We start from the raw sequence: 24,192 nt of genomic DNA on the forward strand, positions 1-24,192 counted from the left end.
TTACAAAAGTGGAATCAAGAAGACATGAAGTGACTCAACCTTTAATCATTTTTGGAAGCTATGGAAAGGAAATAGGCTGGGCCGGTAGCTCAGGCCTGTAATCCCAGAACTTTGGGAGGCCAAGGTAGGTGGATCACCTGAGGTCAGGAGTTTGAGACCAGCCTGGCCAACATGGCGAAACCTCATCTCTACTAAAAATACAAAAAAATTAGCTGGGTATGGTGGCAGGTGCCTGTAATCCCAGCTACTTGGGAAGCTGAGGCAGGAGAGTTGCTTAAACCCAAGGGGCAGGGGTTGCAGTGAGCCAAGATTGTGCTACTTCACTGCAACCTAGGCTAAAGAGTGAGACTAGACTCATTCTCAAAAGAGGAAATAGACCAGTGAAGTTGCAATGTGATTCAGAAAACAAAGCTACTGGAGCTGTAATTCCAGGCTCAGCAAGAATTTTATAAAAATTAGGTGTGAGGCCACGTATGGTGGCTCACAACTGTAGTCCCAGCACTTTGGGAGGCTGAGGTGGGCAGATAGCTTGAGCCCAGGAGTTTGAGACTACCCTGGGAAACATGGCAAAACCCTGCCTCTACAAAAAATAGAAAAATTAGCCACGTGTGGGGGCATACGCCCATAGTCCCAGCTACTTGTAAGGCTGAGGTGGTAGGATCACTTGAGCCCAGAAGGTTGAGGCTGCAGTGAGCTGAGATCATGCCACTGCACTCCAGCCTGGGTAGCAGAGTGTGAGACCCTGGGTTAAAAAAAATATATTGTAGGAGAAACAAAGGTTTATTATAATACTGATAAAACTTATCCAAATCTTTAAGACTTTTAATATTCCTTAGTATTTCTTTAACATTTCTTAATATTTATCTTAAAGTAGACTCTAAAATAGTTACATGAATGCCTCAAAGCAGGGCAGGAATTCTTACCTTCTGCTTCATAGGAAAAAACTTACAAAATCTGTTCTTTCCTTTGTCTGAAGGTAGGTACTGAGATAGGTACCAAATTGTCTACTTTATTTCTCTTCATTATTTAATCCCCAATCTGTCTTTTCTTCCCATTACCCTCTTCAAATACCCAGTAATCTTCCTATAGCCTGTTACTTGCATCAATTTGATATATGGAAGAAGTGGGCATGAGTCTATGAAACAAAGGGTTTATCATACTTTCAATGTGCTCTCCAAAGGGCCCAAAACGAGGGTGAACAGCATTCAGAAGAGCTTCCTTCAACTGTATCATCAATCCTCCATCAACCCTTTCACTATGAACTAAATCTGCAAACATTTCCAGCATTCCAACTTTTGCCTGCTTGCAAATAACACATTCAGCTAAACCTTCTCCAACTGTATCACCCATATATGCTTGATATATAAACCTTTGTTCTAAACTAATTCCCCACACATTTCCAGCATTGTAAGAACGTCCAATATCCTGCCTTCAACATTCCATGCGTTAGTCAGTACAAAATCCACCTCCAATACTGACTGCCTGAAAATCAAAACTAGATGGAACAAGAACACTGACTTCATATCTTATGACAATGAACATGATAATATATGTTTGCATATCTGCCTCCCACATCAGACCATGAGCTCCTTAAGAGATAGGCCTGTTTCTTATTTTAACAACAATATTTACAACAACAATGACAGTAACAACAGCTATATTTATAGAGAACTCATTTTATGCCATTTGCTGTTCTAAATTCTTTATGTGAATTATCTTCTCTCATTCTCTTAACCATCCAATGAGATTGATAGTGTCACTGATCTTTTTTATTGAGGCACAGAGAAATTAGATAGTTGTCCAGGGCCACACAGCTTGTAGGTAGTGGGAATGGGATGCAGACTTAGGAGGCCTGATTCTAAAATCCTTGTTCTTGGAAAGTGTTCAATGCTACTGTCTCCATGTAAATCAGATTCACAAACTGTACATCATAAAGGCATACTCCGAACAAGTCCAAATTGATAGACATTCTACAATATCCCAGAATAATGCCACTCAAAACTGCTAAGTTTATCAAAAGGAAAGAAAATCCAAGAAACAGTCATCTAGAGAAACTGAAATGATGACTGTTATGCAGTATCCTAGCTAGGATCCTAGGACAGAGAAAGAACATTAGGTAAAAAAGAAGGAAGTCCAAATAAAGTATGTGTTTCAATTAATAATAATGTATCAGCATTTGTTCACCACTTATCACAAATATATCACATGACTAATGCAAGATGATAACAACAGGGGAAATGGCATGAGGCCATGCTGGAACCCTCCAGGATATCTTTGTAACTTTTCTGTAAATCTAAAATTATCCTAAATTTAAAAGTTTAGTTTTAAGAAAGTCATTCTCTTTAAAGCAGTCTTTTAAAGGAGTGGCTTATTAAAATTTTAATATGCATATTAATCACCTGGGGATATTATTAAAATGCACTTAATTGAAGCTCTGCAGAGGGGTCTGAGTTTCTGCAATGTAAAAGCATGCCCAGATGTTGCTGATGCTGCCAGTACACGGAACACATTTTGAGGCTAGAAGGTTTTAAAATATACAACGGTGTTGTCAGGTGTGTTTAGTGCAATTGCATGTGTAAGAAGTTGTTTCCGAGCAGCAAAATTCTTCACCAAATTATCTCCTAGGCAACACTTTTACAGAAAACCCTAAAGGACTAGCCATTAAAACACAGATACATGGTTAAAATAGTTTTCACTTCAGTGAAAATATGTCTCAGAATTAACTTCTAGAGAGAACTGGTCTCCACTAGTGTGTGTGTGTGTGTGTGTGTACATATGTGTTTATTTTAAACCATTGCATAAAAAAGACCAGAAGCTCTGGGTGTGTCTATGGTAGAGAAGTGGTCAAAGGCAAAGTTAGTACCTCTAGAACTTTGGTTCCCAAACAGGTAGCTTATCAATTACAGTTCAGTCAGGATAGCATTTGATTCCCAGTCACTTGGTATCTTTTCTGCGTGAGGAGGCATAAATGAAAAATACTCACTTGGGCAGAGATATGTATGTTCAGTGACTAGAGTGGAGGAGGGCTACTATTAGTTCTTTGAAATGTTATGAACACAAAATTTTGTGCTACAAATACAAAAAAAAAACCACAGCAGTGCTTCTCGCTGTATATTTTATGAAACATTGCTGCTGCAAGACAGTTCCTAAAAATGGGGAACTATGGTCAAAGAATTCAGGAAAACACTAACCTCACAAATGCACTACAGAGGTTTAGCATAGCATTATTAATGTGGTTCCATTTTATTGAATAATGAATGATGAAGTCTTAAGAAAAATTACAAAAGTAAAATCACACTGCGATGCCATTTCTGTTTTAAAAACAAAAACATAAGTGTGTGTGTGCATGCAAATGCATATCTTAAAAACAAAAAACATATATATGTGTTAAAAAAAGACCCCAAAAGTGCATTAAAATGCTAACAATGATCTATTCTGTTTGGTGGAGGTTAGTGATGGCTTTTAAATTTTACTATAAGATGAAACATAATGTAGAGTGTCATCATATTCAATATGATTAGCTGTATTTTGCATGTGTATGGTGATTACATAATAAACACTTAACATTTTACCCCTTACACTCACAGGTTACCAAAGTTGACTTAAAAATACATGTACCTAGAAGAAAATATAGTATATTTTTAACAATACCAGGCATGATGGGTTGTCTAAGTTCAGCACTACCATCAGAAATCATAATATTCATAATAATTGACAAATTTATATTACAAAGATATAAACCTTTTGATAAGAAGAGACAATAGAAGCACAATTTAGAGACTGTGGTAGGCAGAATTCTAAGATGGCTCTGAAGAGTCCTGTCCCCCATGGTAGATACACCTTGTGACTATGCTATGATCAAATTATGCCATGTGGCAAAAGTGGAAGGATTTTGCAGATGTAATTAATCAACTGACTTTGAGTAATCTGAAAGGAGACTATCCTTGGTGGACATGATTTCATTAGGTTAGTCCTTTAAAAAGGATTCAGGACTTCCCTGATGTCAGAAAGATTCAAAATGAGAAATTCTGCTGCTGGCTTTGAAGAAGCAAACTGCTTTGCTGTGGTGAGGCTGTGTGGCAGGAAACAGCAGGCAATCTCTTGGAGCTGTGAACAGTCCCAGGATGACAGCAGCAAGAAAGCAAGGACCTCAGTCCTAAAACTTCAGTACACTGAATTCTGCGAAATATCAGTGAGCTAAGCATAAGATCATCAATAAGATCACAGTCCCAGCAGACACTTCTATTTCAACCTGGTGAGGGACCCTGAGCAGAGGAGGTACTCACCCTATACCCAGAGTCCTGACTTAGAGATACTGTGAGACAGCATATTTGTATTGGTTTAAGCCATTATGGTTTGTGGTGATTTGTTATGTGGTGATAGAAAACTAATAAGTGATAAATAATGAACCAGAAAAATGTTTGTCACATATAGAAGAAAAGGATAACATAACATAAGGGTTGATATCCAAAGTATTTAAGAACTTGTTCTAAATGGGTGCACAAATGAACACTGGTGCTGACCACAGACAATCTAGACTAAGCATACAAGCTGAACATTAACCCTGACTTCACATAAAAGCTCTCCCACAGCCTACCAAGAACAAGGAAACCTCATTTAAAAAATAGGGAAAGAATTCAATTAATGTACCAAGGAAATTAGAATGACCGAAAAACATATAAAAAGTTAAAAATCTCATTACTAAGCAGAGACAAATTAAGACAATGAAGTGCTAACTTCTCTGTAAAAATCACACAGATTAAAAAGTGTAACTTCATTACATTATGGCTGTGTGTGAAAAACAAGCACTATTTTCCTGGGTTGTAGGAATGTAAATTAGCATGATATTTTAGAGAAAAATGTATCTTATAAAAACAATTGAATAAATATATATGTACCAAGATGCATAATGCATGCCAAATTTTATTTATCATAATTTTAATCTCGTTTATCTATCTTCGTGTCATAAATCTAAATTACATGCAATCGGGGACTTATGCCACATATTGGGAGCTCACAAAATGTTTGGTGAATGAATAAGTGATGTTAACTACAAGTGCTTTTATATTAACAAAGTGGTCACCATTAAGCATAGCAAACTAAGTTTGACCACATATAGTAGAAAACTATATTCTTAATTTTAAGTTATGAACTGACTTAGGAAAATTTCATAAGACATTGTTGAATAAAATAAACAATTTACAAAAATAGTACTATAACATGTTCTAACTCATAAAAGGGAAAATGTGTAAATATATGTTCACATATAGAGAAGTATGCATAAAGAAATAACTGGTTACATATTCACCAAATTGTTAACGGTAGTTAACCTTGGGAGAGTGGGGCTTTTAATTTGTTTTGTTCACGTCTATGAGTTATCTTTAAAGAAGCACATATTTCTTTTATAAATTGCAAAATTAATAAAGTTCAGCTCTTTAAAGGAAACTTGGAATTTACAAATTTATTTCTTTAGAGTCAGAAGTTCAGCTCATTTTGCTTAAACTAGTTATTCTTAATCAAGCACCAATGGATACCTAGGGGTCAAACAATGAGGCTACAAGGAGCCTGTAATCCCTTTGGAATTGTTTCCAAAATATTTTTCAAAGAAATGGCCCATAGTTTCATTAGCTGTTCAAGAGTATTTATAGTACAATATCATTGTCATCCCTCCAATTCCCACCTTTTACTTCCACTAGTAATTTACTTCACTTTTAAAGAAACCATGGCAGTAGACTGCTAGACTTTAACCTACTAGCTTTTGAAGGAACAACAGTGAAGCTTAAAGCCCATCTGGAAGCATTAAGTACTCAATGCTTAAATCAACCACTTCTATGTCAGAATTGTCAGACATGCAGCACTTAAGTGGTTTCAAAAAAAGACCAATACTAAGGTTGGTTTTCACGGAAATCCAACACTCACCATTTTCTTCATGGCAATAATCAAATCCTGCCACACTACATCTTCGAAAAACCATCTTATTCTCAGTGAGGGTTCCTGTCTTATCAGAAAAGAGGTACTGAATCTGTCCCAGATCCTCGGCGATGTTCAGGGCTCGGCATTGAACAGTAGAATCTGTTTTCTCATTGTAGAAATCCATATCACTTTGAATGAAATATATTTGTCCAAGCTTCACAATTTCGATGGAAACATAGAGAGAAATGGGAATCAAGACCTAAGAAGATCCAAACAAGTTTTAAAATGTCAACATAGGTTAAAGAAAGGATGTGAAACTGAACATAGCTGGATAAGCAGCAAAGATGTTAAAATTCTACCATAAGCTTAATAAAAAATTACCTGTAACAAAATGATCATGGTCCAAAACATATAGAATCCTGCCAACAGTGGTGATATGATATGTCTATCGGGTTCGGGGTTATTGAAAAAATGCATCTTTTCATACCTGCTCAACCAGATTCCATGACCTTTCAAAAAATACACAGACATCAAAAGGATGCTAAATATATAGCATGCAAACAAAAAACTGTATTCCTAAAGGAGAAGGAATGAGAGTATTCATTTGATTGAACATCAGTTGTTTGTTTTTGGAAACAAAATTCAAATTCAAAAGGCTATACATTCTCCTCTCTCTTTAAGTCACTCTCCAGCTTTCTTCAGTACTATGGCAAAATGTAAATGGATAGAGTCAACATTAATATTTTTCAGGGCAAAGGACGAAAGAGACAAGGATAAGAGGTAAAAACATTACTGACAAATAAAATCCACCTTACCAAAGTCAAACATTCACAGATATGATTTTGAAGTAAAATACTTTAATATCTTGCTGAAAAGATGTCAGCAAATAATCAAATTTTACCTACCCACTGAGCCAGTTAAGCACATTATGACCAGAAGCATGACACACCAGAGGACATCTGTGTTTGCTCTTCTTTCTAATTTGCTGCGTTTATACCGCGGCCCACTGTTGTTCAGCATTGCTTTGGTTTCATGGCCTATGAAGGACGTGCAGTATGATAGAAAATGTACAAATTAAAGCCAAAAAGCGAATACCATATTTAAAAATCTCTCTGGCAGACAATTTAATAAAACACAGTTACATGATCTATTTTATCAGTTTAATCTTCTTTTGTGATCCACTTAGAAAAACAGAGACCAATAATTAAGTTTATCAGACAAAATTTCCTTTCTGCTTCAACAGATTGCATTTTTGAGTAAACGAAAAATGTTAACTTGTAGAAAAACACAGATTAGCAATGAAAATTAGAAACATAACTGACCTGCATAAACCACAATGCCCACAACAGCCTCTGTGTTTCTAATGGTGCATCCTCTAAGCAACAAATTTTCTTTACTGAGACCCACGCGTTCTTTGTTGGAATGTTCTCTATAAGAAAGACAGCATATAAATTCACTTTTAAATAGCGAAAGTGGGGATATAAAAATAAATTTCATGGCCCTTGAATGTTTTTGACTTGGAGTAAAAAGGCATTTCACAGGAAAGGTTTCAAATCTCTGGCCCATTTACTTTGGTTATTTCAGTTACTTGCTTTGTTTTTTGTTACTTTTTTTTAAGACTTTTAGGTTCAGGGGTACATGTGCAGGTTTATAGGTCAATTGTGTGCTGCAGGGCTTTGGTGTACAGATTTCATTACCCAGGTGATTACCCATGTCTAAGAGGTCGTTTTTTGAACCTCACGCTCTTCTTACCATCCACCTTGAATTAGGCCCTGCTGTCTATTATTCTTATCTTTGTGTCTATATGTACTAAATGTTTAGCTCCCACTTATAAGTGAGAACATGTCGTATTTGTTTTTCTGTTCCAGCATTAGTTCATTTAGGATAACAGCCTTTAGTATTCATCCACATCCACATAGCTTCATCCTCATTCCTTTTTATGGCTGCAAAGTATTCCATGGTGTGTATATAGGCCACATTTTCTTTATCCATTCAACTGCTGATGAGGATTTAGGTTGATTCTGGTCTTTACTATTGTGAATCAGTTACTACTTTGCCTAGGAAAAGATGCAACAAGTTTCTAACTATCATTATTTTCAATGGTAGTCATTGTTTGTCAACTTCTATTACAATAAAAAAAAAAATTCCAAGCAAGAATCCTGCTTTTCTAATACAAACTGTATTTAGGATAACTTAGTAATTGATGTGGGAAAAAATCCTGATAGAAAATTAACATTTTCAACTTGGATGAAATCAAGAATCATTCTAGGCAATGATAATCGGTGGCTGCTAAAATCAATGGTTAAAAGGCTGATGGGAACTTTATAGTAATAGGATAAGAGCTCATCCTTTTTTATGGCTGCATAATATTCCATGGTGTATGTGTGCCACATTTTCTTAATCCAGTCTATCATTGATGGACATTTGGGTTGGTTCCAAGTCTTTGCTATTGTAAATAGTGCTGCAATAAACATATGAGTGCATGTGTCTTTATGGCAGCATGATTTATAATCCTTTGGGTATATACCCAGTAATGGGATGGCTGGGTCAAATGGTATTTCTAGTTCTAGATCCTTGAGGAATCACCACCATGGAATACTATGCAGCCATAAACAAGGATGAGTTCATGTCCTTTGTAGGGACATGGATGAAGCTGGAAACCATCATTCTCAGCAAACTATCACAAGGAGAAAAAACCAAACACGACATGTTCTTACTCATAGGTGGGAATTGAACAATGAGAACACTTGGACACAGGAAGGGGAACATCACACACCGGGGCCTGTTGTGAGGTGGGGAGAGGGGGAGAGATAGCATTAGGAGATATACCTAATGTAAATGACAAGTTAATGGGTACAGCACACCAACAAGGCACATATATACATATGTAACAAACCTGCACATTGTGCACATGTACCCTAGAACTTAAAGCATAATAATAATAAAAATAGTAATAGGATAAGGCTGATAACACTAATCTTACAATGGGACAAGGAGACATCATGGGCCTCATGATTTATGGGAAAGAAAGCCATGGCCCTACAGGTGCTTAATCAAACTTCTATTAGGCATTTCAACCTGGGGTCTGTGGCTTCAGAGATCTGTGAAGCCTTTGAAAATGAAAGCAATATTTTATGTGTGTGTGTATGCATGTGTGTATACATGCTTGTTATTTTCCAGGGAGAGACTCTGTTTCTTTCATCAGATTCTTTAAATGTCCCTTGATGGTTTACAGATAATAAGATCGCCAGAGAAACACGTTAAACGTCACCACAAGAATGCAGTTGGCCAGATCTAAAACGTGGTAAATTCCACAGGCAAAACGACCTGTTTATTCAGAAAAATGAATGATGTAGGGGAACAAAAGGGGGAAGGAGGGGAAGCCCAACCCAAGGAGGGGGCAGTCACCTCAATCTAGAATGTGATCAATTCTGTAAGCTCAATGACTCAATTTATTGGGAGAAGAAATGTGGAGACATACCAATCAGATGCAAAGAATAGACCTTGTTTTGATCCTGGCTAGAATAAGACAACTATTAGAAAACATTTTTCAGATAATTGTATATATTTGAACAAAAGCTTGGTATTAGATGATATTATGGAATGGTTCCTAAGTTTTGTTAGGTGTGATAATGGTATCGTGGTTGTGACGCATTTAAGTCCTTATCTGCTATAAGTATATAGTAAGGTATTTACAGTGAAATGACACAGTGGAGGGGTAGGAAAGGAAGTGGAAGCACAGCTGAAACAAAGATGGAAAAACTGAAATAGCTAAGGCTGAGTGATGCTACATGGGTGTTCATTATACTTTTCTTTCTACTTTTTCATTTTGAAAATTTCTGTAATATATAATTTAAAAATTATTGAAGTAATTACTTGACTAAATTGCTACAGTGGCAAAAATACAAAGCAACATCACTGGAATATTTAAATAAACAAGCAAAAAGTAATGGTTTTCACATATTTTGAAAATGTCCTAATTTCAGTATGAAAATTAGGTTGTTTTCTGGCAATACACTTCAATTTACAAGTTACTGCTTGTTCCTTCCATATATAAAATTTGTTAATATAACCTTGCTATCTGAAATTACAATTAAAATAAAAATCAAATAAGGTTTCAAACTACAAAGAAAGAGAAAGACAGATTTATCATTTCATTCCCATATGCTGTAAAGCACTTTCTTCTAACAGGTATATGTTTATATTCCTGCACATGCACAGGCCTGTGTATGAAGAGATGGTAAAAGCTAGATGCATCCTTGAGTTTAAGCTAATTCAACTTTTTCGTTTTACAGATGAGGAAATTAAGTCCCAACATTCACATTTCCATATAGCATTCCCAAGTAAGCACCAGCCAGTCCTTAGCAATGTGGTAATTTTTTTTCTTATCCCTAGAGTCCTTATAGGAAATAATCTAACACATAAAATCATCAATTCCAAAGTTCCTCAGATTTTTTTCTCCTGAAACCCTTATTTTTCACCATTAAATCACTTAGAGGTACGACCGTTAGACAAAAGTTCAGCTTCTATATTAATTGCACTTACTGCAAATTCCAAAAATTTCCTGTATTTTACATGTGTCTGATAATTTGCACTTACGGTATGGAACCTTCAGGATTTTGTATGAAGCACTGGCTGTCACATACAGCTTCCATGAAACATCTATCTACTATGTGCCCAGCACTCCAAGCCAGATGCTAGAAATAGAAAAACAAGCATATGCAGTCTGGACTCATGAGGTCTAAGAGGAGGTAATACAGGTAGAAACATGTAAGAGTAGTAAAAATATGATAGCATGATAGGAATCTGATATTCAGCATACAGTGTAGTCACAAATAGGGAGGATGTCAGTTCTAGCTTAGAGCATGAAGATCAAAGAAGGTGTCATATAGACAGGTAGCTTGAGCATCTCAATTTGTGTTTAATTTTTGAAAACAGGCCACAAAGCAGGGAAAGAATAAGGAGCCAGTTTGGGGATTAAAATAATTCCACAGAAAATCACTGTATCCACCTAGGCTGATTCTCTTAGTAAATGCTTCCCTGCCAAAGGCTGAGGCCAGCTCTCAGGATGGACATGAACAGAACAGACAAAAGCCCCTCCAATCACTAGTGAAGGCAGAATCTGAGGATTCGAGAAGGGAGGCCACTTCGGCAGTCAAGTCATGATAATCAGAAAACAAAGCAGCAAATTTCAAAGCAAACTGATATCGGAGAAGCCCATCACAAACAGGGGAATCAAAGGGCAGAGAAACATGGTGCTCAGAAACCTAGGGAAAAGTGACAATTTGGATAGGCAGAAAGCTAGTAGGGCCTTGGAACTAGGTAAGTGCTCTGAACGAGACTCAGTGCCCAGCACAGCAAATGATGCTCAAATGTGTCTATTAAGAAGAACCATATCCAAAGGATGAAAAGAGAGGCTGACAAAAGTAGGCCACGGCTCCAGTCCCAGAGATTTTGAATGACTTGTCAAGTTTATACAGGAGCAAACAGTTCTGAGGCAGCAAGAGTCAGAGTCTCAGACACTAGACAAACTATCAGAATTGGGACACAGGATCAAAATTTGTGTGGCAACAGTGTTCTCATACATTTTTAAAAAAATCTACTAACTACATGCGCTAGGCCAGATTCCTTGCAGAGTGCTATATGCTGCAGACCACAGAGTGCAGACTAGAGTTCCTTCCTGTTCTCTCCACCGCGTAAACCAAATACATCCTGCTAGGGGCAAGTCTGAGCTCGTCAGGGAGTCAGCGTGCCCAGCTGTGGGAAGAGGGCGGCTGTATAGGCTGCACCCTAAGACAGATCTGACCTCAGGTGAAGAAACGGCAGCCCCTGAATCTGCCATTTACAAAAGGAAACTTTATTCAGAGTCAGCAGCTAGAGGAAATGATCCTTGAAAAGGATTCATCCTAAGAGATGGCTTATGAGCATGTTTCTGATGAGAGAGGGGCAGCTGCCTAAGTTTTTTTCATGAAGACCATCTAAAATTTCCATGGAAAGATTTTTCTAATACTAATCCCAATAACTTTAGGATAAATGTTTCATTTTAAGCAAAATACACAAGGCCCTTTAGGTTCTGGCCTCTTCATGATCTGCCTTATTGCTCACCTACATTCCACACATACTTAGCCACATAGAACAACACAAATACACTGTAGTCTCAGGCCTCTGTGCTCTTGCCTATGTTGCTCCCTCAGCCTGAAATGCCAGCCATTCTTTTCACTTTATTGTTTGCCAGGTATCTTCTCGTTCTTGAAGATTTAATTCCAGCATTATCTCCTAAGACTAAGCCTTTCCCTCTTTCCACTGCATGGCCCCCTCTCTGTCCCTACCCAGATACAGATACCAGATGTCTGTATCTGGTGCTACTTAAAGATGGCATGGAATCCTGAACAGACCAATAACAAGTAATGAAATTGAATCATTGATAAAAGATCTACCACCAACAACAAAAAGCCCAGGGCCAGATGGATTTATAGTCAAATTTTCTCAGCAGTGCAAAAAAATAGCCGATATCCATCTTACGGAAACTATTCCAACAAGTCAGAGGAGTTAGATTAGGGGCTCCCTAACTCATTCCATGAAGCCAGCATCACCATGATACAAAAACCTGGCAAGGACACAACAACAACAAAAAAGAAAGCTTCAGGTCAATATCCCTGATGAACACAGATGCAAAAATCCTCAACAAAATATTAGCAAACCAAAGCCAACAGCACATCAGAAAGATAATCCATCATGATCACATGGTTTTATTCCAGAGATAGATGGATAGTTTAACATATACAAATCAATAAATGTGATTCACCACATAAACAGAATTTAAAACAAAAACTAGGCTGGGCGCAGTGACTCATGCCTGTAATACCAGTACTTCAGGAGGCCAAGGCAGGCAGATCACCTGAGGCCAGGAGTTAGAGACCAGCCTGGTCAACATGGCAAAACCTTGTCTCTACTAAAAATACAAAAATTACCCAGGCATGGTGTCAGGTGCCTATAATCCCAGCTACTCAGGAGGCTGAAGTACAAGAGTTGCTTGAACCAGGAGGCGGAGGTTGCAGTGAACCGAGATCACACCACTGCACTCTAGCCTGGGCAATAGAATGAGACTCTGTCTCAAAAAAAAAAAAAAAAAAAAAAAGAACAACAACAACAACAACAACAAAGACCCATATAATCATTTCAATAGATGTAGGAAAAACACTCAATAAAAACCAATATCCTTTCTGATAAAAAATCCTCAACAAACTAGGTGTCAAAGGAACATACCTCAAAATAACAAGAGTCATGTATGACAAATTCACAGCCAATATCATAATGAAAGGGGGAAAGTTGAAAGCATTCCTCCTAATAACTGGAACAAGACAAAGAGGCCTACTCTCACCACTCCTATTCAACACAGTACTGGGAGTCACATCCAGAGCAATCAGGCAAGAGGAAAAAAAACAAAAGGCATTCAAATTGGAAAAGAGGAAGTCAAATTATCTTTGTTCACTGATGACATGTTCTTATACCTAGAAAACCCTAAAGATTCCTCTAAAAGACTCGTATACTTGATAAGCAACTTTAATAAAGTTTCAAAACACAAAATCAATACACAAAAATCAGTAGCATTTCTATATACCAATAACGTTCAAGCTGAGAACCAAATCAAGAACTCAATCTCATTTATAGTAACCACACACACACAAAATAAAATACTTAGAAATACATTTAACCAAGGAGGTGAAAGATCTCTACACAGAGAAGGACAAAACACTGATTAAAGAAGCTGCAGATGACACAAATAAATGAAAAAACATCCCATGCTCATGGAGTGGAAGAATCAATATTGTTAAAAATGTCCATACTGCTCAAAGAAATCTACAGATTCAATGTAATTCTTATAAAATACCAACATCATTTTTCACAGAATTAGAAAAAATATTCTACAATCATACGGAACCAAAAAAAGTACAAATAGCCAAAACAATCCAGAATGGAAAAAAAAAAAGCTGGAGGTACACATGACCTGACTTCAAACTACACTACAAGGCTACAGTAACCAAAACAGCATGGTACTGCTACAAAAACATAGACACATAGATCAGTGGAAAAGAATAGAGCACCCAGAATTGAAGCCACATGTCTACAACCAACTGATCTTTGACAAAGTTGACAAAAATGAGCAATGGGGAAAGGACACCCTATTCAATAAATGGCACTGGGAAAATTGGCTAGACATATGTAGAAGAATAAACGAAATGCCTACCTCTCACCACCTACAAAAATTAACTCAAGATGGATTAAAGACTCAAATGTAAGACCTGAAACTATGAAAATCTTAGAAGAAAACTCAGAAAAAACTCTTTGGACATTGGCCTAAGCAAAGAATTTATGATTAAGACTTCAAAAGCAAATGCAACAAAACAAAAATAGACAAATCATATTTAATTAAAACAAACACCTTCTAAATAGCAAAAGAAACAATCAAGAGAGTAAACAGACAACCTACAGAATGGGAGAAAATATTTGCAAACTATGCATCTAACAAAGAACTAATATTCAGAATCTACAAGGAACTCAAACCAATCAACAACTGCAAAAGAACCAAATAACCTCATTAAAAAGTAGACAAAGGACATCAACAGACATTTCTCAAAAGAAGACATACAAGAGGCCAACAAGCATTAAAAAAAAAAGGTCAGCATCACGAATCATCAGAGAAATGCCAATTAAAACCACAATCAGATACCATCTCATACCAGTCAGAATGACTATTACTAAAAAGTCAAAAAATAACAGATGTTGGCAAGGATGCAGAGAAAAAGGAATGCTTATACACTGTTGGTGTGTATGTAAATTAGTATAACCCCTGTGATAACAGTATGAAGACCTCTCAAAGAACTAAAAATAGAACTACCATTTGTCCCAGCAATCCCACTACTGAGTATCTACCCAAAGGAAAAGAAAATGTTATATCAAGAAGACAACCACACTTACGTTTCTTGTCACGCTATTCACAACAGTGAAGTCATGAAATCAACCTAAGTGTCCATCAATGGATGATTAAAGACAATGTGATACACACACACACACACACACCATGGACTACTATTTAGCTATAAAAAAACAATGAAATCATGTCTTTTGCAGCAACATGGATGGAGCTAGAGTTCATTGTCCTAAGTGAACTAACTCAAAACCAGAAAATCAATACTGCATGTTCTCATTCATAAGTGAGAGCTAAAAAATGGGTATACATGGACATATGGAGGGAAATAATAGACACTGGGGGCGCCAAAAGAAAGGAGGGTGGGAGGAGCATGAGGGTTTAAAAATTACCTACTAGAAACAATGTTCACCATTTGGGAGATGGGTACACTAGAAGCCCAAACCTCACCATTGCACATGTCCACGTAAAAAATCTGCACGTGTACCATTGAACGTATAAAAACAAAAAAATTAAAACATGCTACTATTATATTCTACATTTCCTTCCATCTTACTGTTACTTTTCCTAGAATTTTAACCAACTTTGTTGAGTTGTTTATCCATTTACCTGTTGATGAACCTTTGGGTTTCTGCCAGTTTTTGGCTATTACAAATAAAACTGCTATGAACATTGTATACAGGTCACAGAATGGAAAACTATTTTCATTTTTCTTGGGTAACTGTCTAGGAGTGGGATGGCCATGCTATATAATGGGCATGTGCTTAGCTTTTTCCAAAATTTCCAAATTGTTTTCCAAAGTGGTTGCACTATTTTACATTCCCACCAGCAGCATATGAGTGTTCAAGTTCCTGTATATCCTTGCCAACACTTGGTACACTTGATCTTTTTAATTTTAGCAAGTAAAGCTCTGTGGTTTAACCTGCATCTTTTCACAAAATTATTTGCCATTCATATGTCAAATACATCAGTTCAGAGTCTTTTGACGGTTTTTGAAGTTGTTTGTTTTATTACTGAGTTTTGAGATGCCTTTATATATTCTGAATAGAAGTCCTATATCAAATATATGGATTGCAAATATTTTCTTCCTGTCTGTGACTTGTCTTTTCATTGTGAAAACAGTATCACTTGAGGAGCAAAATTTTAAATTTTGATGAGTTCTTTTATTTATTTTTGTCTTTAATGGATTGTAATTTTGGTGTTGTATCTAAGAAATCTTTGCATAATACAAAGTAAAAAGATTTCCACCATGTTTTTTTTTTCTGAAAGTTTTTATAACTGTAGATGTACATTTAAGTCTAGGATTCACTTTCAGTTAATTTTTGTAAATGGTGAGAGGTATGGACTGGAGTTCACTTTGAAAATATAAATACCCCATTGTTGCAGTACTGTTTGTTGAAAAGATAACCTTTCTCCATCTATTTGTCTTTGCACCTTTGTTAAAAACCAGTTGTCCATAAATGTGTCAGTCTATTTCTAGACTCTACAATCTCTTCCATTGATCTGTTGGTCTATCTTTATGCCAAAATGACACTGGCTTGATTATTATACCTTTCTGATAAGTCTTGCAATCAAGTGGTTTTAGCCTTCTAGCTTTTTTCTTGTTTTTTTCAAAATTGCTTTAGTTATTTTGCATCTCCACTTAAATTTTAAAATAAGCTTGTCAATTTCTTAAAGACCTTGCTGATATTTTAATTGGGATTTCACTGACTATAGATAAATCTGGGGGAAAACTGATATCCATTTAATTAGCTCTTTAATTTTTTTTCACTAGTGTTTAGCGGTCCAGTGTACAGGTAGCTCACATTTTTGTCAGACTTATACTTAGGCATTCCATTTTTCTGATGCTATAATAAATTGTATTTTTAAAAATTTCAATGTCTGCTCATTATTAGCATATTAAAATACAATTGATTTTTGTATCTGGATCTTGTTTTCTACAACATTGCTAAACTCATTATTTCTAGTAGGATTTTTGGAGATTTCATCAGATTTTCTACAAAGAACATTATACCATCTGTGAATAAAAGATAGTTTTACTTTTTTCTTGTTTGATATCTTTTATTTCTTTTTCTTGCCTGACTACACTAGCTAGACCTTCTGGTGTAAGTTTGTCTTGTTCCTGATCTCAGGGGAGAAGTATTTCATGATTAAATATGCTGCTGGCTCTAGGTTTTTCATGGATGCCTTTTATCAGATTAAGTTCCCTTCTACTTCTAGTTTGCAGGAATGGAAGTTAGATTTTGTAACATGCTTTTTCTATATCTATGAGATGACCACCTATTTTTTTCCCTTTTGATTCGTTTAATATGGTTTGTTAATATAGTACTAGAATGGTGAATGACATTGTATTATTTTGTAATGTCAAACCAATCCTACTTTTTGGGGAATAAGTCCCACTGGGTCATAATGTATTATCATTTTCATACATAGTTGGATTTGATTTGCTATAATTTTGTGTGGAAGTTTTGCATCTATGCTCATGTAGGATATTGGTCTTCCATGAAATGTCTTTATACCCTTTTGGGATCAAGGTAATAGTATTAGGATAATTCTCATTTCAAAAAATGATTTGGGAACTTTGCTCTTCTCACACTGTGAAGTAGGTCTAATTGTCTTTTTTTCCTGAAAGTTTTATAACTGTAGATAAAAATCTGGAAACTGAGGATCAAAGCGGGTAGATAACTTGGCTCAAGGCCATAGTGCACTTATGGGCTGATGCCTGAAATTAGGTAAGGACTCCAAATTCTAGCTGCCTTCGCAAAGGGGATATGGATGCCACAAGATACCTCCAGAATGAATATTATTATGTGTGTGTGTAAATATTTATTAATTAAAATAAGCCAAACTATTTTAGTAGGTGGCTAAAGTTATGATTTTTAGTGATTTAACAAGGGTATAAGTACAGAAACACTTTATCAAATTAAGTACGATTGCAACACACAATTCCACTTAGACCCACAAACGTTCTCGTCATGTATTACTCACAGGAAGCCTCGGAATCTGCTGAGGTCATTGTTTGGGTTTTCACATTCTATCCTAGTGGAAAACTTCTCCGGATCAACTTCAGAGTCCTAAAAATGTTTTTTGAATCACAAAATAAGAATTCAAGGTTAAACCCTTAATACTGAAGTGTTCTATCACTTTCACCAGTTCTTAAAATAATGCTAAGGCTTTTTTGCAATGAAGTTCATATCATGAATTTCCCAAAGGAAGGAAAGTAGAGGCATAATTATGTGATCTATATTTGGGATTAGAATGGTCCTGGAGCATTAATAAACATCTGCAGGTGATGGGAATGACTGAGTCATTTACTGAAATCCACGCAGGACTCTCCAGAACAGAGCTGCTACTCATAAGCAGCTTTTTATTGATAAAGCACTGAAAAACTGAAAATATTTTGTTGTTGGTCTTTAATCACATAAGTGGTTTTTGAGATTAAATGTATATGTGAACACTCTGAGAATATATGCATTTGATCTCAGCCAAATTTTATAGATAAAAAACGTAAAAATAAACTAGACATCAATATCTATAATATCTTCTAATGGATCAGACAGATAATTTCAGAATTCTTTATGAAAACAATGAACAAATAAGCAAAGTGCCTTTGTAGGCACAGCTCCTTTAAGGTATGGATTCCCCTAAAACAAGCCACATCAACCTTATTTCATTACTTTTATTTTCATATCCCTTTGACCAGTAAGATAAATGCTATTGATATTGATATATATCATAATTAATAAGTATGTAATAGAAAACAAGAAAATGTGAATTATATGATAATATGATTTATTTTCTAATGAGTAATATCTATGGAGTTCTTTTGACACACTAAAATCTGTTGTGCACTTTAAATATATTAGCTAATTTCTTCTTCACAACTCCATGAAGTAGGTACTATAATAATTGAGCCTAATTAACAGATGAGGAAAGAGAGATACAAAGAGGATCAGTAATTTGCCAAAGTTCTCAAAACAAGAAAGTGTTTATAGTAGGATTAATATCGAGGTCACCAGATTCACCCTTAATGAACCCACAGTGTGCTGATTAGTATTAGACCAGTGCAAAAGAATCGTGCTTTTTGCCATTACTTTTAATGGCAAATATTAATTGCTGATTAATACTCAAAGTGGGTATGTAGTGGTACAACAGAATGTTAAGTTGTGCAGGATTTCTACCAATGTCTTTGGTAGGAGACTACTTACAGAAATGACAATGACAGTAGTCTAAGAGGCATATCAATCACAGAGGATCTAAATGAAATCTATAGGTAGAGATGTGGGCCCAATATGACAAGATGAAATTTACCAAAGATAAAGGTATTGGTAGGCTAAAACACTTTTTTTGGGGTTTATAAGTGTAAGACAGAGTAACCCTGACTTAACAGTAGTTTGGGTTTAAAAAAAAAAAAATAGACCGAGCTCAGTGGCTCACGCCTGTAATCCCAGCACTTTGGGAGGTCGAGGCACGTGGATCATGAGGTGAGGAGATCGAGACCATCCTAGCTAACATGGTGAAACTCCGTCTCTACTAAAAGATACAAGAAATTAGCCAGGTGTGGTGGCATGCGCCTGTAGTCTCAGCTACTCGGGAGGCTGAGGCAGAGAGTCGTTTGCACCCAGGAGGCGGAGGTTGCAGTGAACAGAGATTGTACCACTGCACTCTAGCCTGGGCTACAGAGCAAAACTCTGTCTCAAAACAACAACAACAACAACAACAACAACAACAACAAATCATTAAATTGTAAAATACTTCATCTCAAGTGCTTCCAGAGAAAGGGGAGGGAAACCGACATTTAGACACTATATATGATGTTTTCATGTATATTATTTCATTTGAATCCTACAACAATGCTATGGATACCATCATTTTCATTTTAAGATTAAAAAAAAAGGAGGCATAAAGTGTTTAAATGACTTGTCCAAAGTCTTATGGTAATTAACAGCAGAGCTGTGATTCATTTAAATCCATGTCAATATAACTTCAAGGTTTCTGTTTCCCTCTGCACGATACTGAGAAGGGTCTAAAAGCTATGTAGCATGAAAAAAAGTTTTAAGCTTTGGTATATAAGTAATTACAGATTTTAGAAATAATGATCAACTAGAAATAAGATATAAAGTCTAAGTTTAAGAAAAATAATTCTGTTAGGTTCCTTTAATTCCATTCTAAAAATATGAGTGCTCCACTAAAGTGTGTCAGCTCTGAAGTCATTTTATCCTCTTATCTAGAAAAGAGTACACTTCCACGCATATCTGGAAATGAATGAAACCTTCTGGGATTCTAATTCATCCTGGTGAAAATAAATTAAAAATCTCTTAATCTGTAATATGAAAATGAGCTCAGTCATCTTCTGAAAAAAAAATGTTAATAAGCCACTAACTGAGAACATATGACTTACTTGTTCTGCATATCCCCGAACCACCTGCCTCTGTTTTAAATTGCTCTCTCCATCAAGACCAGAAGTCTCAATGTGACAGATTCCATCTGGATCAGTGGAAAAGAGTAGTACCATGTCTGCAGGGATGACCTCGTTACAGGAGAGGCGAATAAAGTCCCCAACAGTAACGTCTTTCCAGCATCGGTCAATGTATTTTTTCTCTTTCCTATAATTAAAAAAAGATTTTTTAAAAAAGAATATCAAGCCAAAAATACATACAATGTTTTTAAGTTTTTTTGTGTACAATTTAAAGTATATATTAAGTATTAGGGTAAATTTTAAACTATTAAATGCTCAAAGGGGCCAGACAAGTTGACTCATGCCTGTAATCCCAGCACTTTGGGAGGCCAAGGCGGGTGGATCACCTGAGGTCAGGAGTTCCAGACCAGCCTGGCCAACATGGTGAAACCCCATCTCTACTAAAAATACAAAAAATTAGCTGGGCACAGTGGCACTCACTTGCAATCCCAGCTACTTGGGAGGCTGAGATGGGAGAATCTCTTGAACCCAGGAGGTGGAGGCTCCAGTGAGCCTAGATCACACCACTGCACTCCAGCTTGGGCGACAGAGCTGTCTCAAACAAACAAACACAAACAAACAAAATGCCAAAAGGGAAGCCACAGAACTGGCAACCCCTAAATTCTACAATTGCTTCACCTGAAAATTTAGTTACTGAGCCACTAAAACATATTTCTCAGCCCTTTCTTCCTGTGGGATTTTGAACCATTGTGCTGTTTGAGTCTAATTCTGGAATAAAATTACAATCAACATTTGATGGGCTCATTCAGATACAAAGCAATTTCTTCATGCTGCTCTGTGGTCAGGTACCAAGGATCTGAAGGTGCACAAGACACATCATCTGCTCTCAGCACTTCCCGTCAGGCAGATAGGATGCGTTACCATTATGCTCCATGATACCTTTTCCTTAGGGTAGAATGAGGACATTTGTATAGGAGAATGTCATTTTCCCTAGGGTAAAATGAGGACATTTGTATAGTAGAATATCATGGTGGCTCAAGCCTGTAATCCCAGCACTTTGGGAGGCCGAGACGGGCGGATCACGAGGTCAGGAGATCGAGACCATCCTGGCTAACACGGTGAAACCCCGTCTCTACTAAAAAAAAAGTACAAAAAACCAGCCGGGTGAGGGGGCGGGCGCCTGTAGTCCCAGCTACTCGGGAGGCTGAGGCAGGAGAATGGCGTAAACCCGGGAGGCGGAGCTTGCAGTGAGCTGAGATCTCGCCACTGCACTCTAGCCTGGGCTACAGAGCGAGACTCCGTCTCAAAAAAAAAAAAAAAAAAAAAAAAAGAATATCATGTATCATGTTAGCTAGTCAGGTAGCATTTCACATATGATGCCACCAGCAAAAATTAACAAGGTCTGTCTTATTCCTCCACTGTCTCCCAAATATCCATAAAAAAGTAATATTTGTGACAAATATAAAATACACTTACTTTATTTCATCAGATTAAATAGCAATCACAACTTACACAAATACTTTTACAACTTCTGCCATACAGAATTATATCAGCTCTTTCAAGAAATATTTAGCTTAGAAGGCTACGTAAGAAGTACATTTTCAGGACATACCAAAAGCACAAGGCTGAAATCAACAAAGGAAATCTTTGATAATCTAAAGGGTTTATTGGCCCATGGAGAAAGGCAAATCAACAGTTTATTCTGTATTTACCAAACTTTTCCGTAGTGTCTGTGCATATCGGTTCATTCTTAGATAGAGGGAGGTAACAGAGCAAAGATAAAAAAGGTAGGCAGGGGTATTATTTTGATGGTTTGGTTCTCCATGCCACATCTAGGAGTAGGAATTTCATTCCATAGGAAATGGAGAGCAACCAAAGGTTCAGACAAAGAAGGATGTGACCATACTTCTGTCTGCCAACTCCTGAGACAGAGTGATGAATGAATTATTGGATGGCAGGTTATTTAGAAGTATGGCCAAGAGACCAATGGTAAGTTATTGAAATAATTCAGGGGAGGAATGAAGATGGTCAGAATTAAGGAAATAGCAACACAGATAGATAAAAGATGAAATCAAGACATATTAGGTACCAGAAACAAGCTTTTGGACTTACTACAGGTAAAGGAATTATCCAGGATGACACTATGGTTCCTAACGTGTACTATGAGGTGATGGATGGTGCTGTCATAGGTCTCAGATTTTAGAAGCAACTGGTTGTATCACAGGTGAGATAACTTCAGTTTGAAAAGTTTTTATTTGAAGTATCTGCTCAGCAGTTTGAGGGTCCTGATCTGGAGATTATGAGTAAGATGTAGATTTGGAAGTCCTAGGTACATAGATGGCAGTTGATTCCAGGTAAGGATAAGGTTTCTTAGGGAGTCTTCAAAGTGATAGTAAGGTGAAAGAAGACCTGAGATAAGTGGTGTCACAGAAATCAAGGAAGAAGGAAATTTATAAGAGGGAGTCACAATAGTTGAAAGTCTCACAGAGGAGTCCTGTATGATGAAGACCCAACTGCCTACAGTATTTGGCTGTTAGGTCTGGTGGTCTTGGAGAAAGATGATAATGTGAAATTGTTGATTGGAAGAGTGAAGAAGAAAGTGTAATCTCTATGAATCAGGGAGTAATTAGAAGTTACCGAGGCTGGGCATGGTGGCTCATGCCAGTAATTCCAGCACTTTGGGAGGCCGAGGTGGGCGGATCACGAGGTCAGGAGATGGAGACCATCCTGGCCAACATGGTGAAACCCCGTCTCTACTAAAATACAAAAAATTAGCTGGGTGTGGTGGTGCATGCCTGTAGTCCCAGCTACTCGGGAGGCTGAGGCATGAGGATCACTTGAACCCGGAAGTCGGAGGTTGCAGTGAGCCGAGATCACACCACTGCACTCCAACCTGTTTTTGAGAGAGAGCAAGACTCTGTCTCAAAAAACAAAGCAAAACAAAACAAAAATGAAGTTACCGAAGTAGAATATTTCCTGAAGGTTACCTATGAAAGGAATAAGGGGTGAAAGTAGCCACTGCAACGGAAGGTAAGTCAAAGGACAGTAAAGACGAAGGAACTGGGCATGCACATAGGAAGCAGGGGAGAAGCCAATGCAGAAGGCATGGTGGAAGAAAAAGGAGGGAGGGGAGATGTTGGTTGAAGCTACAGAGAAGCAATAGGAATGAGATGAAAAATACAGATGGAAGGATTACTATTTATAAGAAAGGGAATTTCCTCTTCATCTAAGGTCAGAAGAAAGTAGGTAAAGACATAGATGGTGTAATTTGAGGTACATAATTCATGCTTACTGCTCTCTACTTTCTATCTAAGAAAGTCAGGAGGAAATTTGCTAAGAACTTGTGAAGGCCCAAAGAGAGACAGACTTTGACATTTGGGTTAGGAATTTTATTTTCTTTCAAATATAAGAAGTAACATTGCTCTAAGGAACAAGTTTCTTTCTCTATATGAGAACAAAACTCAAATGAAGTCACTTTTACATTTGAATTCACTTCATTTTTCCCCATTTGTAGCATGTACCAAGATTTAAACAAAACAAAACACTAGCTAATTTTCCCAATCTCTGGCTAGCTGAGATCTAGAAACACATACTGATATTAACATGCCAATTACCATGTTAGGTGCTAAGGATACAAAAATGATTAAGATAGGGTCCCCACTCTAGAGACGTTATGGTCAAATTTTGAAACAGAGACACAAACAGCAATTTCCTAAAAGGGAGCTGTCCACAGGCTACTATGGGAGCAAACAGGCAGGGCACTGGGCCCTGGAGGAAGTGACACTTGAACTGAGTCTTAAAGGATGTTCAAGAATGAATCAGGCAAAGAAAGGTGGGACTGCACATTAGTCCGAGCGCAGGAATAAAGAAGGCTTCAGAGAGCCCAGTGGGAAAGCAACCACAGGTTAAGCGACAATGCTCACAGCCACAT

The 24,192-nt window shown here is 37.0% G+C and overlaps 1 protein-coding gene across 1 annotated transcript in view; it reads right to left on the bottom strand.

Moving 5' to 3' along the window:
- The window catches only part of ATP10D (ATPase phospholipid transporting 10D (putative)), a 110,591-nt gene that overhangs the window by 52,736 nt on the left and 33,663 nt on the right, over window positions 1-24,192 (bottom strand). The window contains exons 4-9 of the mRNA XM_025386350.1: window positions 20,244-20,448; window positions 17,831-17,916; window positions 7,236-7,342; window positions 6,819-6,950; window positions 6,295-6,422; window positions 5,920-6,172 (exon numbers count right to left, since the gene is read on the bottom strand). Of these exons, the coding sequence (XP_025242135.1) occupies window positions 5,920-6,172; window positions 6,295-6,422; window positions 6,819-6,950; window positions 7,236-7,342; window positions 17,831-17,916; window positions 20,244-20,448 (911 nt within the window). The remainder of the gene's footprint in view (window positions 1-5,919; window positions 6,173-6,294; window positions 6,423-6,818; window positions 6,951-7,235; window positions 7,343-17,830; window positions 17,917-20,243; window positions 20,449-24,192) is intronic.

This window comes from Theropithecus gelada, chromosome 5 (genome assembly GCF_003255815.1).
Source record: "Theropithecus gelada isolate Dixy chromosome 5, Tgel_1.0, whole genome shotgun sequence".
Taxonomy (NCBI): Eukaryota; Metazoa; Chordata; class Mammalia; order Primates; family Cercopithecidae; genus Theropithecus; species Theropithecus gelada.